Source organism: Danio rerio, chromosome 22 (assembly GCF_049306965.1).
Source record: "Danio rerio strain Tuebingen ecotype United States chromosome 22, GRCz12tu, whole genome shotgun sequence".
Classification (NCBI taxonomy): domain Eukaryota; kingdom Metazoa; phylum Chordata; class Actinopteri; order Cypriniformes; family Danionidae; genus Danio; species Danio rerio.
Genome location: NC_133197.1, coordinates 23,239,563 through 23,257,831, shown reverse-complemented (window position 1 = coordinate 23,257,831; position 18,269 = coordinate 23,239,563). Strand labels below are relative to the sequence as shown.

At 32.4% G+C, this 18,269-nt stretch overlaps 1 protein-coding gene across 4 annotated transcripts in view; it reads right to left on the bottom strand.

Annotated features, from left to right (window-relative positions):
* The window catches only part of dennd1b (DENN/MADD domain containing 1B), a 196,126-nt gene that overhangs the window by 43,258 nt on the left and 134,599 nt on the right, over window positions 1-18,269 (bottom strand). For all 4 annotated transcript variants that reach the window (XM_073937880.1, XM_009296375.5, XM_073937881.1 and 1 more), the window contains 2 exons: window positions 7,739-7,864; window positions 341-442 (listed from right to left, as the gene is read on the bottom strand). In XM_073937880.1, coding sequence (XP_073793981.1) covers window positions 341-442; window positions 7,739-7,864 — 228 coding nt within the window. The remainder of the gene's footprint in view (window positions 1-340; window positions 443-7,738; window positions 7,865-18,269) is intronic.

Below are 18,269 nucleotides of genomic sequence, written 5' to 3'. Positions count from 1 at the left end.
TTCTGTGCAAATTACATAAATTAGATTCCACTTTTCTGCCTTTTCTATGTTTACGAAGATAATCTTATGTAAAATAAATTTATTAATCCAATAAATTTACAAAAAATTTCAACAGAAATTAATATTGCTCAAGTGTTATTTTTGTTTCAGAGCAAGTGGAGTAGGTTATGATTTATTTCTAAATATTAAATGAACTTACAACTTTTTCTGTTGTTTCTATGAAAACTGACTGGATTTAAAGGCTATAAAAAGACCTGGAGGGTAGTGTAAGGGTTAGTGTGAGAGTTACTGTGAAACACTGCATATGTGATTTATGGCTGAGGCAGAGTTTTCACTGTACCTGCTTGAAGAGTTGCAGGTTCACTGCCATCTCAAGGAAGCCTCTCATGGCGCTGGAACGGTGTGCCACGAAGCTCTTCTCGCAGAAGGTGATTGGCTCTCCCTGGGGATGAGAAAGCCGGCTTTAATGACTATAGACAGTCCGCCATTGGCTAAAACGCCTGCAAACGGCAGTGCTTCATCCGAGACTCGCAGACAGATGTTTTGTTTGACTGCACGCGCTTGTTTATCATCATCGCCCGTTGCAATCAATTACATCATTTCAATTTCTCTCCCCGAGTCGCATGAACGGAATACAAAAAAAAAAAAGAAAGAAAAAAGAAAAATAGACGCCTGGAGAGCAACTAAGTCTTACTGGGAGAAAACACTTCCTTACTGTGTTGATAGGAAAACAGTTATTGTGGGTTTGTAAGGTAAAAACAAAAAAATAGAAAAGCAAATTTTTTGTAAAACCTTATATATAAAAATTGCATTGCGTTGTAGTACTGAATGTGAATCAAATGATATTAGAAATGTTTTGGATGTTTCTACATAAACTCATAAAACATTAATATGCTAATTGAATTGCCATCATAACATAACTATTTAATTATCTGATTAACAAAAGCAATCAAAGCAACATAACAATATGTAAGTAACATGACAATTCTTTGTTAGTTACAGTATGCACATTATATATACACATTACATACATGCGTACATATACACACACACACACACACACACACACACATACTGTGTGTCAGACATACTGTAAACATTTCATTGCTCTGTTAATCATAATTTAGGAAAAATTCAAAGAAGAAAAAAAAATTCTGAGGGGGCTAATAATTCTGACTTCAACTTTGTGTTTGTGTGTGTGTGTGTGTGTGTGTATATAAAAGGGGGGTCAGATCTTTAATAGTGAGAGTTGAAACTGATCTGTATTTTAAATAATAACGTTAATGATTAAAATACCAGATAATATATACATTTGACCACCCCATAATGGTTAATGCCACTGTGCATCCATAATCGCACCAATTGGTCAATGCAAGAAAAAAAAAAAACATTCAATAGTCTGAAACTGGCAGATTTAGACCACCGATAGACATCGTAGGTCTTCACAAGACAATTTTAGGTAAATTGGTGATGGTATGAACATATCCTAAAATACAGTAGAAGTTAGATGCAAAGTTTGTATAATTTGACCTCCAGTAACCTCTGAAATAAGTAACCAGAGGACACTGTAGGTCAGACAATAAATATGCCTCAAAACACTAAACACTTAAATACGTTTTATTTTTACAACTCCGCTCTGCGTCTCAAGTCCCCGGCGTACTGTACATGTCACGGACAAACTCATAACAGTGGAAAAGCATCCATATGGAGAGGTAAGCTGTCAGCTGCTAAGCACAAAAAGGAACGGCATCATTCGGTCCCGTATCATTCATTTTAAAGACGAAATTCAGCCATAGGTAGGCTTTGGCTACATAATTGGGGATCTCCAGAAATGTATATAGGGCTACGTTTTCAGAATGAGCCTATGCTGGATATAAAGTAAGTCACTGCACTGTTCGAGTCCAGCATGTTTAGAGGTTGGTCTATAGGAGATTTGTTTTTCAAATCTTTTCTGAATCATGGGTTGATCTGTAGCTTTTGATGTGCTGGGTCCTTTTTTGCTAGAGATATTCTTACCCTAAAAAACGAAATAAAATATTCCACATAAAACAACGTACATATATTTTAGGACCAGAAAATTTGAGCAGTTTTAAAAGCTTGATTTTATCATTAAGACTTAAGACTCACCTTTTTATCAGTGCTTTTAATGTATGATTTTTTGTTATCTTATTAATTGTTTTATTGTATTTATTGTTTTTACTGCTTTATTGTTTTTGCCTCGTATCGCCATGAGAAAAGCGCATTACAAATAAAATATATTATTATTATGTTAAAACCGGTAATTGTCCCATGTCTAATTTGTTTGCATTTTCACAGAAATTTCAGTCCAAATTTTCTTTATGAATGCTATTAATAACAATTATCACCAAAAGTCATTTATTCTTATTCAATACACCCATTCCTACTGATATGACCACATATTCCAACAGAAATTCATACTGCTAAGGATTCATACACAAGTAAAGCGAGCTAAAGTCTTGAAGAACAATTATAAACAACAATAATTTCATTTTTTTCACGTAAGTGGTGTGTCTAAAAAAACTGTCTGATCTGTGTATCTTTTACCGCCGTTTTAAGCGCTTTAGGGTCAATAACACAAAACCCCCATGAGGCATCACACCACAATGCCCTATATAAGCGCTATATAAGCCCTCACGCACAGGAGCTCATTATGGTTCCTCTGCATCGTTTCATTTACAGCTCAGTTAGATGTCTGCGGATGCTCTGCTGAGGCGCTGATGGAAACGCATAAACCTCTTTGGAAACGCAGCGCACAGAAAAGAAGCCATTATCGCTGAACATGACAGTAATGCTGCTGAAATACTGCATGTGTAAAATCAAATAGCGCAGATGCACGAAGATGAAGAAATTGTGCATAAATTACAGATTTTTATAACAAAAGATTGCAATTAATGCCATTCCTGCTATTCTATGAAAAGGATACGAAGCACAGATTTAACGTAAATATTTCTCTTTATATTTCTTTCACCTTTCTATTAAATATTTATTAAAGCAAACACAAAGGCTGATTTTGAATAGTTTGAGTCTTTTTAAGCAATGCCCTTAGATTAGTGCACGTACGGAGAATAAAGTTATGAAATTTTGGTCAAAATACTTTGTAAAAGTTGTCATATGTAGTCACATTTGATTGAATACATGTCTACTTTTTATATGTACTTACATATTTTCTGAAAGACTGACCTTGAAAAGTTAAAAATAAAGCACTTTCAATACAACAAATATTGGTTACATATTATTTGTACACCCCCCACAAATCTCTCATTTAAATAAAAATTTTTATAGGATACTTAAAAATATTATATTTGTGCATATACATTAGATTAGTCAGTACTGAAGCCAAATCTGGAGCTAATCTAACAAAATAACTTACGATAGCGGTCCGAACGCAAGTACACTCAAATGTATATGTTAGGGAAAAATATTAAATACAAATTTAAAAAAGAGGAAAAATCAAGAGACAAAAAAATAATATATATATTTTTTTTACTTTTTGTTGGCTGTAATTTTTTTTTTTGCAATATTTAGCTTGAATTTAATTGTATTATCTTTCATTTTTAAAAGATGTTCTGTGACTAAAATATTAATTTAATAAATATATCTGTTTAATAAATCTGTTTTTTTTAATGCACCAAAATACACTGCCTATATTGACTGAGAAATGGATAAATGGGGTGTACTCAATTATTCTGAGCACTGTAATAATATTAGAAATTAGGAAAATGTTATAGCTTTACGTTTTTTATGAAACTCTAAGTTGTCTTGTTTGTTTTGTTACAAAACTGAGCATGAAAATTATTTGTAAAAGCTGTCTTTGTACAATTTGCCAAATTAAATTAAACAACGATTAACACAAAAATATTTTTAAAAACTTTCTGCATGTGGAAGAACTAAGGCACTCGGCCTGCCGCCTATATATATAGCTAGCATTTGACAAAGGACAGCTTTCAGAATCTCTCCCAGTTCAGTTCTGGATTCAGTTAAAACTCCTCCAAGATGGAACAGCTCCATGACAGAAGAAGCTGTGGATTGTGAGCCACAACCTGCAAGTGTTTTTTTAATTAATTATTTTTTTTATTATTTATTACATGCATAGTGTCTAGTGTTATTGGTATGTTGTGGCAGGGATGTAAAGAATAGGAAAGATGTAAAGAATGGGAAAATGCTATTTGGCACAGTTAACAATTAAGCTACAAATTCATATGTATCCATCAAATCGTAAACCGCCACAATCTCTCTATGCCTCCACTTTCCCTGTGTTGTAAATCTCAAATAGCGAACTTGCAAAAGATATATTTTCTCATTACTTACACATGCTTATTCCTAATATATGTGAAAGACATTTGTCAGATTTTATTTTAGAGAGCAGGTGTGAGGTTCAGCTGTATGCCCCTTATTTTCTGTTTGATTCAGGCTCAAACTGATATGGACAGCTACTTTACTATTAGTAAAGTATATACTATTTACACTGTGCAAAAGCGCTTGCTTGTAAAGTAGCAGCTTGATGCTTTTCTTGGTGACGTGGAGCCGATCCACAAATCACGGCATATTATGTTAGCTGACCAATCAGAGCCTCTTGAGGAAGAAACTCGATGGAACTCAGAGATATGACAGTCGTTTTTATGTTAGCTGAGTAGCTGTATAAAATCAAATTAAGATATATGAAAAAATAACGTGATTTTCTATAAATGAAGCATGAGCACACATTGCTTTGCATCTTATAAACACAACCAAGCCTTAAAAAACACACTGGACCACTACTTTAATTTCACAAAAAACATTGTTTGGTTTCACAAACATTATTTATATTTATATTATTTAAGTATTAAAATTTTCAAATAAACTATTACTACTACTAATAGTAGTATGACATATTTTGTTAAATTACCTCTTATGAATATTGTAGAGTTTTTTTTACTGCTGTTTTTTGCAGATTTTGTCCTATGTAAATAGTTCATAAAGCTGCTATAAATAAAAAATAATTGAACAAAAGCACAATCTCAACTGGCTGCTCAGCCAAACAAAACATATACACATATATATTAAATGGCAAATTCTTATTCAAGTAAATAAATCTGTTATTTTTGGAGCTTTTGGCATTGCCTCCTTTTCTTAATATCATTATAAAATGTAGCACGATACTGTAAACAACCGTACTTTTTAGCCTTTTAACCTCTTCTGTGAAAATTGTTGTCATTAGTAAAGCAGATTATTTAAGAAAATTAACATTATGAACAATTTTCACATAAATTCTACACTTCTTTAACAAAATAAGCTTTGTTTAGCTCAATGAACCTCTAGAAATGACAGATTTAATAAAAAATGCAATATTTCACACAAAAACACTATCATTTGCAAACCATGAGGGTGTTTTATTGTGTGGCTCCATAATAACAAAGTGAAATATTAATCAAAATAAAGCAGCACAAAGCCTGATTTCTCCGAATCACAATAATCAGCAGTCGACTGTCAGACGAGCAAAGTAAAGTGGCGTTACTGAGGCCTTCCATAACAGAATAGAAGAATAAAAACAGTAGTAATCCCATGTAGATTTGCAGAAAATGTGCTCAATTGAAGCAACGCTTTGAAGGCTAAGAGTTGCGCAGACTCTGACTTGGAGCATGTGTGTATTTTTTTCTTCTTCTTTTTTTTTTTTTGTTTTTCGAGCGGCGAAAAGCCAGTTTGTGCACAAGCGCTGAAACATCAATAATGCATCTTGGCTCTGTGGGTTTACACAAACCAATTACTCTCTGGCTTGCCAACAAAGACGGCCACATTTGACAAACAGAAAGCGCACTTTGTTTTCAGGAGTTTCGAAGGTCTGAGAGGAGCACGAAGGGCTGGAGACTTCAGAGAGACACGCGGGGCTTTAAACATCTGACATTTCAGATATGCAGACAGGCCCACCTGCAACCTGCACTCACCCTTTCTGTTTCAGACCGCCTTTGTGAGGAAAATGGCTTCTGAGACAAATCTTACACCTCTGAGCTTTAAGGTTTATATGAAATCAGCAATAAAATAAAATACAATTCTTACAATTTTATTATTAGATAAATAAAATAGATAATTCTAATAATTCTGACTTCAACTGTGTGTGTCTGATAATATTTTTTCTTCTGGAGAAAGTCTTATTTGTTTTATTTTTGCTACAATAAATAAATAGAATAAAAAACCATTTTAAGGTCAATGTTATTAGCCCCTTTAAGCTATATATTTTTTTAATAGTCTACAGAACAAACCATCATTATACAATAACTTGCCTAATTACCCTAACCTTGCTTGTAAACCTAGTTAACCTAGTTAAGCCTTTAAATTTCACTTTAAGCTGTATAGGAGTGTCCCGAAAAATATCTGGTCAAATATTATTTACTGTCATCATAGCAAAGATAAAATAGATCAGTTATTAGAAATGAGTTATTAAAACTATTATGTTTAGAAATGTGTTGAAAAAAAATCTTCTCTCCGTTACACAGAAATTGGGGGAAAAAATAAACAGGGGGGCAAATAATTCTGACTTCAACTGTATTTATAATATTGATATATAATAAAGTAATAAAGTCTACAGAAAAAAAAGAATTTAGAAATAAAAACTTTTATTAAGATTAAAAATATAATATAAATAGTCGTAAATAGACTAATCAGATTATAGTTTATAGTCTTTGAATAATTAATTGATAGATTGATTAATAAAAATTTTATAAGAAATTGGGTTTATAAATCCTTAAAATAAAATTTGAGATGGTGTAGAAACGGGATAATTTTGTTAAATATTATATAATTTTTAAATATGTTCATATTTATACAAACAAAAATGTTTGTATAAATATTTTAATGAATGCATAAGTAAAATACAGAAACAAATAAAAAATGTTAAATATAAATATATAAATTACACAAAAATTTATATGTAATAAAGAAATATAATACTATATAAATATATATAAATATACATTTTTAAAAATGTAAACATTCATATAAATTTAAGTAAAATTTTATAGATATATAAATATATCATTTAAATATTATTTAATAGACTTATAATAGACTATTTTAAATAATTAATTAACTTAATAATACAATGTTAATAAGAAACTGGCTTTATAAACCCTTAAAATAACATTCCGGATGCTGTATATCTAAAAAAATAATTAGCTAAATTTAAATAACTAATTTTTCTTTAATAGAAAAAAAAACAGGATATTTGTAAGTGTAACAGTATTTTGAAATATGTTCATATTTATGATTGGAAATATGAGTTTATTTTTAGAAAAAAATGATTTGTATAAGTATTTTTTTTATAAATGCATATGTAAATATAAAAAACTATTGAAAAATAAAAGTTAAAAATACAGAAAAATTACAGAAAAAAATATTTCATTTATTTTATGGTAAAATCATTTCGCATTTTAGTCATTAACTGAACATAACTTAAAACTGAAAAAATCATTTAATTATAAAGCTCAAACTGACTTAAACATTTCTTAATTTATAAATTTAATTTAATTTAAAAACAAGTTTAAAAAAAAGTATTAAGTGTATAAATGCCTGCTTGTATAAAACAAGATGAAAAGAATAAAATTTCTAGGCCATAAAATTTAAAAACCCATTTAAAAAACCTCTTATAGATTATCTCACTGCATCCCACACTTCAGTGATGCATCAAGTATTGCTAATGTACAGATACTGTACTGTAATTGTAAGTGAAGTGCATCAGTCTTACGGGTTTATATCGGAGGGCGTCCCGGTAGGATCCGAAGAGCGCGGCCTGAGCGTGCAGAAAGGCCCGGGCCACACCAGCGCCGGTCGCCGTGGACTGCTTCTTCAGCTTACTCTTCAGACTCGACACCTGACACACACACAGTTAAATTAACACCTCGCAAATAGGTGGAGGAGCAGAGCCATTCAGAGTGTGAAGAGTCACATTTACAGGTCAAAAAGAGAGGAAAAAAGCAGACAGAGAAATCAAGAGAAGTCGAGCACCTGCTGCTCTGTTAATTGAAGCGATGCTGCTGCTGTGTGTGTGTGTGTGTGTGTGTAAAAAGCCTAGATGACATTGAAAAAGCCCCACTCTTTTAGATGTCTTCTTCTTTCTAGACGCATGTGCTTTTATTGCTTTACTATATACCTGTGGTCTTTAACACTATATTTTTGATCTGATAAATGAAATGACGACTTTAGTTGTTTTTAAAATTTGTTTTAAAGCAATAAGGTTTTGTTTGTAAAACCTATCAAATTTGAGGGGATAATTGTAAATTTTTGTTTAATAATAACTCTTATTAATATTATTTTAAAATATGTACATTTGTATAAATAAAACACAATGCAAACTTTAAAAATAAGCACTTAACAATCACCAGAGAGCAAACCAAAGTGCTGTACATTAAAATGAGTTCACAACACGACACAAGACTTATAAAACATATTTAAAATTAGGGGGAAAAAACGTAAATTTAAGATATAGTTAACTGCTATTTAAAATAATAAAAATAAAATAAAAAATCAAGTGTCAAAGGCCAAGGGGAAAAAAAAAGGTTTTTGTTTGTTTTGAGATGAGATTAGAATAAAGACAATGAGGGAGCCTGCCTAATGTAAAGAAGCAGAGTATTCCATAGTCTGGGAGCAGCCACAGCAAAGGCTCGGCCTCCTCTGAGCTTACGCTTAGCATTAGGCACTCTAAGAAGCAGCTGATGTAAGAGAGCGAGAAGTTACGTAGGTGTGTAGCAGTTGTGATATAAATGAAGGCGCTGACCCACTCATAGATTTAAAAGCAATTCAAAATAAAATGTGTTGTACAGGCAGCCAGTGAAGCGGGGATAAAATAGGATCCCTGTCAGAAGACGTGTTGCACCAACTGAAACCAAGCCAAAGACTACCTACTTATACCAACATAAAAAAAAATTTAAAAATAAAAATTATATATATATATATATATATATATATATATATATATATATATATATATATATATATATATATATATATATATATATATAAATTTTTTTGATAAAATATATAATGGAATAACTCATTTAATAACTGCTATTATTAAATATTTTTTAAATAAAATATTTAATAGTAGTACTTATTAAATGAATCATAACCGAAATTGTATAATAAATATAATAGTAATTAGAATAACTAAAATAATAATTTTAAATATATTTTCATATTACATTATACATTATTGCATATTGAATAATAACACTAATAACAAAATTCAATAATAATAATAACAACAACAGTAATAAGGATACATATTATTATTATTAGTAATAGAAGTAGTAGTATTTGTGGGGATATTTGCTATGTATCCAATGGTAATATATAAAATATTGTTATCATTATTATTAATAATATTATAGTAGATGTACATTTTTATAAATAAAATGTTTATTAATAGTTATAATTTACAACACATTTTAATTTGCATAACTACAAAAAATGCTATTAAATATTTTATAAATAAAATATTTATTAATAGTAGTTATTAAATGAATGAAAATACAAAATGTACAATAAATATTATAATATATTAATTATAAGAATAACTATAATAATACATATTGTCATTATCTTTTTATATTCAAATTATATGTTTATATTAATATCAATAGCAATAATAAATATTAGTTAGCAGTAGTAGTGTACATACAATTGAAGAATTATTAGCTCCCTGAATTATTAAATGAATTAACCCTATCATTAACCCAGTTTATTTTCTCCCCAATTTCTGTTTAAAGGACACATTTCTAAACCTAAGAGTTTTAATAACCCAAATTCTACTGATTTATTTATCTTTGCTATGATATGAGTACAACATATTTGACTAGATATTTTTAAAGACACTTCTATACATCTTAAAGTGACATTTAAAGGCTTAACTAGGTTAATTAGGTTAACTAGACAGGTTAGGGTAATTAGGCAAGTTATTGTATAATGATAGTTTGTTCTGTAGACCATCGAAAGAAAAAATAGCTTAAAGGGGCTAATAATTTTGTCCTTAAAATGTGTTTTTTTTTTTTTTTTAATTAAAAGCTTTATTCTTGCCAAAATAAAACAAATAAGACTTTCTCCAGAAGAAAAAAACATATTATCAGACATACTGTGAAAATGTTCTTGCTCTGTTAAACTTCATTCAGGAAATATTAAAATAATGAAGAGGGGGGGTGGGGGGGCTGATAATTCTGACTTCAACTGTATACATATAACAAAAAATATATTATAATATACAATATTGTTCAGAACATTTAAATAAAAAAATGTAACAGTCATTGAAATATTTCCATTGAAAAGAGAAAGATAAACATCAACACTAAATTAATTCAGTAAAACTAAGGGAAATGTCGCAAAATATGTTCTATTTATTTGAGGTTCAAACAGCTTGACATTTTTTGAGTAATAAAACATTAGGTGAATTATTTTCCTGCACTCCTAAAGCACTGAAGCCTGTGATGAAACACAGCAGAACACAAACACAAAATGAACCACAAAGAGCTGCTTGATCCAGGTAATGTAAGGTTAACTAAACCAATTACATATGCTGATAATATGCTCATAACCATCTGCTGAAAATCATCCACACAAGCAGCACTAATATCAATAATCACTGCAGCTTCTTCAGTCAAGACACCGCATGCTGAAGAGGATAGAAATTAGCTAATAGTTATCACCATATTTTCGCCAGTTAATTGATTATATTAGGAAGTTGCAAATATTTTCGTATTACAAGCTATCTAAAATGGTTTTTAAATATGCAACTGAGCTGTTACTTTATTAAAGGTGCCACAGAATGAAAATCTGCATAAACCTAGACATAGTTGAAAAATTAAAGTTCATGAAAATTACAAGCCTCAAATATACGACATAAATCATTGTTTACTCGTTATCATGTAAACCTTGCTAGTGTAAAACACCAGTGGTTCTGTGAGAGTGAAACAAGCAGCGAAGAGCCATCAGCATGCAAAATGCAGGATATACAGATATTCTATTGCCACCACAAAAAGACATAAGGTCTGTTTAAACTGATCTCTTTTTATTTTAACATGTATATTGTGACATTTGCCGCAAATATTTGGAATGAAGGAACAAACACACACAGACAGCTAAACGTAAGTATATAAAGTACGTTAATGTAAATCACTAAATTCTTCTGAGACTTTTATTAAAATAAAATACGTAAACTCATTTGTTTATGTACATGTTGACATACTGCTTTTATATGAATTAAAACCATTGTAAATACATCTCTGTTGGTCTCTTTTGTCAGGTATAATTAGAATTTAGTCTGCATTTCAACCACAACAAATTTCAGGAGCAAAAAAAGGTTACTAAGATATCTCACTTCTAACATTTCGTGTTAGTTTGCGCACATCAGCCACTGTAACAAGCTGCGGAGCGTCAGAGTGGAGATCATTATTATTTGAAAATCATCTTAAATATGATCAAAAAGATTTGTTTTTACTTTCTTTTTTACATATTAGAGCCAAAGATTTTATTTATCACTCCATAATGCATGAATAGCCAGAAAATAAAAATTGTAGAATAAGAAATTATGAATAATCAAGCAAATATTACATGAACAAATCACTGTGTAAAAACCTTCCTAATATTAGAAGTACACGACCTGATAAAAGTCTTGTCGCCTATCCAAGTTTTAGGAACAGCAAATGATAACTTGACTTCTAGCTGATCATTTAGTATCACAAGTGGCTTACATGGAAGGCAAAGGCCTCTAGATTATGCTTATTTTACCAAAATAAAATATGATCATTCCTTGTTTTTTCACTCATTAATAAAGTCATCTGAATGGAAAAGAAAGTGTTCTTGCAGGACTCCCAGAGTTCATGAAGATTCTTTGGATTCATCTTCAATGCCTCCTTCATCCTACCCCAGACATGCTCAATAATGTTTATGTCTGGTGACTTGGCTGGCCAATCCTGGAGCACCTTGACCTTCTTTGCTTTTAGAAACTGAAAGAAACTACTGAAGAATTTGCCCTCTCCTGTGGTTTCTAATGTAATGTAATGGGCAGCACAAAAGACTTGATATCTCAGGCTGTTGTTGTTGCCATCTACTCTGAAGATCTCTCGCACTCCCCCATACTGAATGTATCTCCAAACCATGATCTTGGGTCCATGCGGGTTCCAGTAGGTCTTCTGCAGTATTTGTGATCATTGGGATACAGTTCAACAGATGATTCATTGGAAAAATCTACAGTCTGCAACTTTTCCAAATGAAGTTGAGTTACTATTTGTTGCTTTTACAACTGGCATCGATGACAAGACTTTTGTCTGGTAGCGTAGTTTGCTGAACTGCCAAAAACTCCAAAAGTGAAGATTTATGACTTAATACAGTTTTTTTTTTTCCTTTGACAAAACAGGCTTTACATATATGTACTACAATCAAAATATATACACACATTCATAACATGCGACAAAAGAATAAATGAAAAGTGTGTTTCTGTTTTGGATGTTTTTTTGAATATCAGACTAAGAACAACACTTCATGAAAAGCCAAAAATAAAATACATAAAAAAATAATAATAAAATCTGAAAAAAAATAACAGGTGCATAAAAAAAAGAAGTGGACTTCCCCTGTTGAACATGAAAATGATTTTTCATATAAAACAAGCTTTATTTGTGTTGTCTTTTGTTCTGCTCGTCTCTGTTGGGACGCATCTTTTCTTCCCAGCTGATATGGCGAATACTCCGAAAGTTTAGCGGCTGTAAATTAACAAGTGTCATCTCCATATTCACACTGGTTAAGTGCTTTTATGTTTATGTAAAGTTGCTGCAGTATTAATATTTCATGTTGATGCGTTGTCTCTTTTTTTTCTCCCCCTCCTTACTTCTCTCAATCTCCCCAAACAATCCGTTAAACAGTCTTCATTTCTGAAGAATCAAAGAAAGCAAAATGCCACTCAGACTCAGGAGATCGTGAGCCGTTACCCAGTGGGCAAATAAGAGCAGATGAAACAAAAGGCTGCACACGGGAATTCACTTTAGATTTCTGATTTCAATTTAAATGTGTATTTAAAAACTCAAACGCATAGAAAAAATCAAACCGTGAACATTTTGAATCTTTTTTTAAACAACAAAATATGAAATCTATACATTTATTTAATTTTAAAATGTACCTCTCTCACATTCATGCTATAAATGCTATTTATATTATATATTCTCATAAAAATGGCAAAATGACACTTAAATTATACAAACTGTATATTAATAACATATTAACTACATTTGAAATGTTTCCATTATAAATGTAACAAACAAACAAATTTAACAAATTTTTTAAGTACATCTATTCCAGTTATCGTCGAAGTTTAAACTTTAGATTTTAAAGATATGCATTATTATTATCATTACTGATACCCCTATGTGATAACCATATCAATAATCATCATTTATTATTTTTCTGTATATATTTATAAAATACAAATTCTAATAATAATATCTTTATTCGTAGCAATGCAAGCTACCAGGTACAACAACAATAAAATTAAGTAATGCTTTATTGTATTTAAATGTTTAGAGTAAACAAATGCTTACAAAATAATTGCAAAAATTATTATTAGGTCTCATTACTAAACATTAGTTAATGCTACTGTATTAATACTGTACTAATGTTAGTTAAAAATAAAACTGAATATATTATTTATTAATTGACTTTAATGAGTATTTATTTTGTATTAACTAAGATTTATAAATGATTTTTTGGTTTTCACCATGAGGTTAGTCAAATTAACTTATGGTAACAAATAGGGCCTTATTGTACAGTGTTAGGTAAACACAGACATTATAAATAATCAGAGAATTTTCAAATTAATATAATGTGCATTTCGTAGACCAGATTAAAAAGTGAGAATGTTAATATTGTATATGCATGTATAAATATCTGATTAAGTTGTCAAGCAAATGGTGTGACGCTGTGATGAACAGCACTGAATACAGCAATCTGAATAATTTTATAGTTGCGGAGACTTTTATTTTAGTATGTTGACGTTCTTCCAACTGTAATGGAATATTAAGTAGGGGCAGGGCTTTCTTTTTGGCATCATTGTCTAGAAGCAAACGATAAGAGGGTATTTTAAATAATAAAACGCCTGAAGATTGAAAAAAATTATAATAATTTGTAATCTTCAGTCGATTATCTTGAAACACTGTAAAAAACGCTGGGTTCCACACAATCTCTTCATGGTGTCCCAACACAAATCAATTAAGTTATCTAAATAGTTTTCACAATTTTAAGTTGATTAAACATACCGCAATTAAGTTGTCCCCAGCTCATGTGTTTTAGCTAATTTCAAATACATAGTTTAAACAAGCACCAAAAGTAGCATATTAAGTAAAAGATTAAGGGTCCTATCATGCACCTGGCGCAAGACGTTGTTGACCCAACGTGTTGCTATTTTCAGTCCAGTGCAACCTTAAGTTTTACACCACTTTGTGGACTCATGGGTGTTCCGGTCTAGAAAAGAGGTGTGTTAAGGCGCATTGTTGGCGTGCTGCTTTTTTGAGGAACTAAAATAGACTGTGCAATAGACGAGCTGAAAGCAGGTTTAAAGTCCAGCACAGAGCGCGTTCGTTGTGCGCCTGGCTTACACATTGTTTAAAACACCCAGGATGTACAGCACTACACAAATATCTTTACAAATGAAAAAGAATTAAAGGATTAAAAGATTACAAAAACTATTATTTTCTACATAAATACAAAAACCACTGCCTCCATGCCTCATCTCAGGGGGCTTTTTTTTAGTTTATTCATGACTTTATTCAAAACTTGCATGTGTATACAACACCGTTTCCTTATACACAAAAGAGAGAAAGAGAAAGTGAAAGTAAAGACAGATTGGAGGAGGCTCATTCTTTATTCTCGCACTGCAGATGGTCTGTTTGACTGTTTTCAAGTTTTTAAAGTGTTTCGTTTTTACACTTACAAAGTCTGCCATGTAAACAGCAAATGCGCCATGGTGCAACACAACTGACTCTTAAAGAGAATGGGAGATGAGACTCTTATTGGTTTGTGCTCAAAACACAACTATAACTTATTAAGAGAACAAGTACAACCCTGTTAGACCATGATTCGCAGCTCAGAGTGTAGTTTTCCATCTCTAAAATAGTAAAAGTGGATTCGGACACGGCCTTAATGCTTTTGCGCCCTGCGCTTTAGACTTTGCACCTAGAATGTTAAAATAGAGCCCAATCTGTTTACCTAAAGAATAACAATGTGTTCTGGTAAATTCTATTTTCACACATATTTTAAAAGTATTTCTAAAAGTTTAAATAAAAAATTTAAATATCGAAAGACAAATTTTAATGTTAATTTTACCCTTCACAAAACACTTAAATTACAAGCCAATGGACGGGTGCATAAAAGATGCTGTATTATTGTATATGACATGAAACACCTATACCACAGTTTGGTCATTGCAAATATTTTAATACATATTATTAAAAATAATAAAAATAATACATAATATATATGAACCAGCGACCTTTCTGTGAGGTGACAGTGTTAACCACTGAGCCACAGTGTGTTGAGCCACCCTAATGTTTATTTATCTATTTTAATTATTATTTTACAAAAAAAGCTAGTTACAGTGCAGTTTGTCAATATCCAAATCTTCCCTCAGCCAATATCGGTTTCTATTGATCCTCATTTAAAGACAATAGCAGTGCCAAAGTAAAGGAACCAGTAATCGATGTCTCCTCTTAATTAGCTTGTGTCCCATGATCCGCGTTAACGAGATGTGAGCGGGGGGCATCAGAGAGAGGCTCGGCGCCTCTACAGGTGACAAACCGATTTGGCAGTGACATTTTTTAGTGTAAAGTCATCCAGCCTATGATCTGATCAAAGCCCGAGTCCCCCATCGGGTCCAATTATAAGCGCGGCGGCGCATTGTGGATGAGGTATGTTGAGTTATGATATTCATAATCTATGCAGAGAGGCCTTTCCACTATAGGTCTTCTCCCCATAGCTGTGATCTTTTCAATTTACATCAAGCGCGGATGAAAGTGCGGCGGAGGGCAAACACGGGGCCTCATTAAATGCCGCTGCATGGACTCGCCGACAGGGTTTGAAGTGTGTGGAGTAAAGAGCACGGGGTCAGAGGTCGCCCTGAAAACACATCTCCATTTAACTCAGCAGCTGGAGATGATCATTAGCAGGTGCATCACTGTCTGCCGCTCTGAGGGATGAGACCGTGACTGGAGATCTGTTATTATACAGGCCAGGTTGAACCGAGCGGTGCAACACAATGCCGCCAACAGAGATCAGCTGCTTATGGTCAGGGAGTTTTAAGTTATTGACATGGACAAGCTGCGGACAGGAGATATACGCAGAGTCTTATTCTAATGCATGCAGGTTACATGTTGCTTTACGAGATTGTGACGTGAGAACTGATCCGCCTGACTGAGAGTTTAACCCATAAAAAAACTGTGTGCATATATATCTGTCTATATATATTTATTTTCAGATAATGACATTTGGTCAGAAAAGCTAATATTTTCATCAACAAAATATTGATTGATTGTTTTTTTTTTACTCTTTTGAAGTGGGTATTGTGTTTTCTAAAAATGAATATAAATGTGGTATAACACGTCTGGGTCCAGTCAGACCAACTGCGAGGCGTGTTAAAGCCAAGTGGCAACCTCCTGCTCTCCCTCGGGAAGCCGATACGGAAGTAACTAAAACTGCAATTCATTGACTGGCCTTTGGGGGCTGGCTCCAGAAAATCCAGATGTTCACTGACTGCAGAGCTAAATTGGCCAAATTTTCAGCCGATAAAAAGATGTTTACAGCCTGGTACAAACAATGGTTTTGGTGAAAACAGCTAATATTACCCTTCATGACAACTGTAAAGGGAGTAAATTTTTCATGACTCATCCATTTCATTTTTATTAAGTTATATTAAGTCTGCATAATTAAGAGCGCGGCCACTTGAGTGATGACTAAGACTCGCTGCTCGTTGTGTCGTCACCTCAGCTGATTCCGGCTGATTAGCCGCTGAAACTCGGCATATACATGGTATTTTTGTTTTGTTTTATGTGGCTTTACACAGTCAATTGCCTTATTACAATTATCAGAGGATATGGTATGCTGTGTGCACTTAATTATGCTCACAAACTGTTCAAATGGCCTCCTTTTCCCAGGTGAGTGAAATTATATACCTATATATATCATATGTATAAATGCATTTGTTTTATTTAAGATCATTTATAATTTATATCTTTCTTTAGACCTTAAATGCACTTAACAGTCTGAGAGATTGAATAACTGTAAGCTATAAAACAGTCATCTGAAATGATGTAATACAGTTTTATGCCTGGATTTCATAAATAACCTTGCATTTAAGATTATATTTGAAGTGTATTAAATTAATTAACATTTTCCTCCTGTAGAAAAAACATAATACGAACAATGCTTAGTAGCTCAGTGTATTTTAACAGTGTTTTTAAAAGACTAAACACTTTATAGATATAGTACACAACCAATCAAATGTGGTCAGAACACAAATGAGTCGCAGGTAATGAAGTTTTAAGCGTTTCTCACAAAAAAAAAGCCTGTCTAAGCAAAATGCTAAAAAAATCCCAAGAAAAATAAATCAACTAAACTAAAAAAGGACTTAAATTTATTTAAAAAAGAAAATCAGCGAAGCAGTGGCCCAGTAGGTAGTGCTGTCGCCTCACAGCAAGAAGGTTGCTGGTTCGAGCCTCGGCTCAGTTGGCGTTTCTGTGTGGAGTTTGCATGTTCTCCCTGCCTTTGCGTGGGTTTCCTTCGGGTGCTCCGATTTCCCCCACAGTCCAAAGACATGCAGTACAGGTGAATTGGGTAGGCTAAATTGTCTGTAGTGTTTAAGTGTGTGTGTTAATGTGTGTGTGGATGTTTCCCAGAGATGGGTTGCGGCTGGAAGGGCATCCGCTGCACAAAAGCTTGCTGGATAAGTTGGCAGTTCATTCCGCTGTGGCGATCCCGGATTAATTAAGGGACTAAGCCGACAAGAAAGTGAATGATTGAATGAAAGAAAAAAGAAAATCAAGTCATCCACAGAATACAACCACTAGAAATTCGCTCACGGTACCTCAGTAACTCACTCTCTGACTTGGTAAACAAGAACCGGTTTGGAGTCTGGCCTCCTCTTTTATAGGCCAGGCTCTGCCCCCTATTTAGAGCAACCATGAACAGGGAGGAAAAAAAATTACAAAAGTTTGCTGCCCACATTTCCATTTACAATTTCATATTTTCAT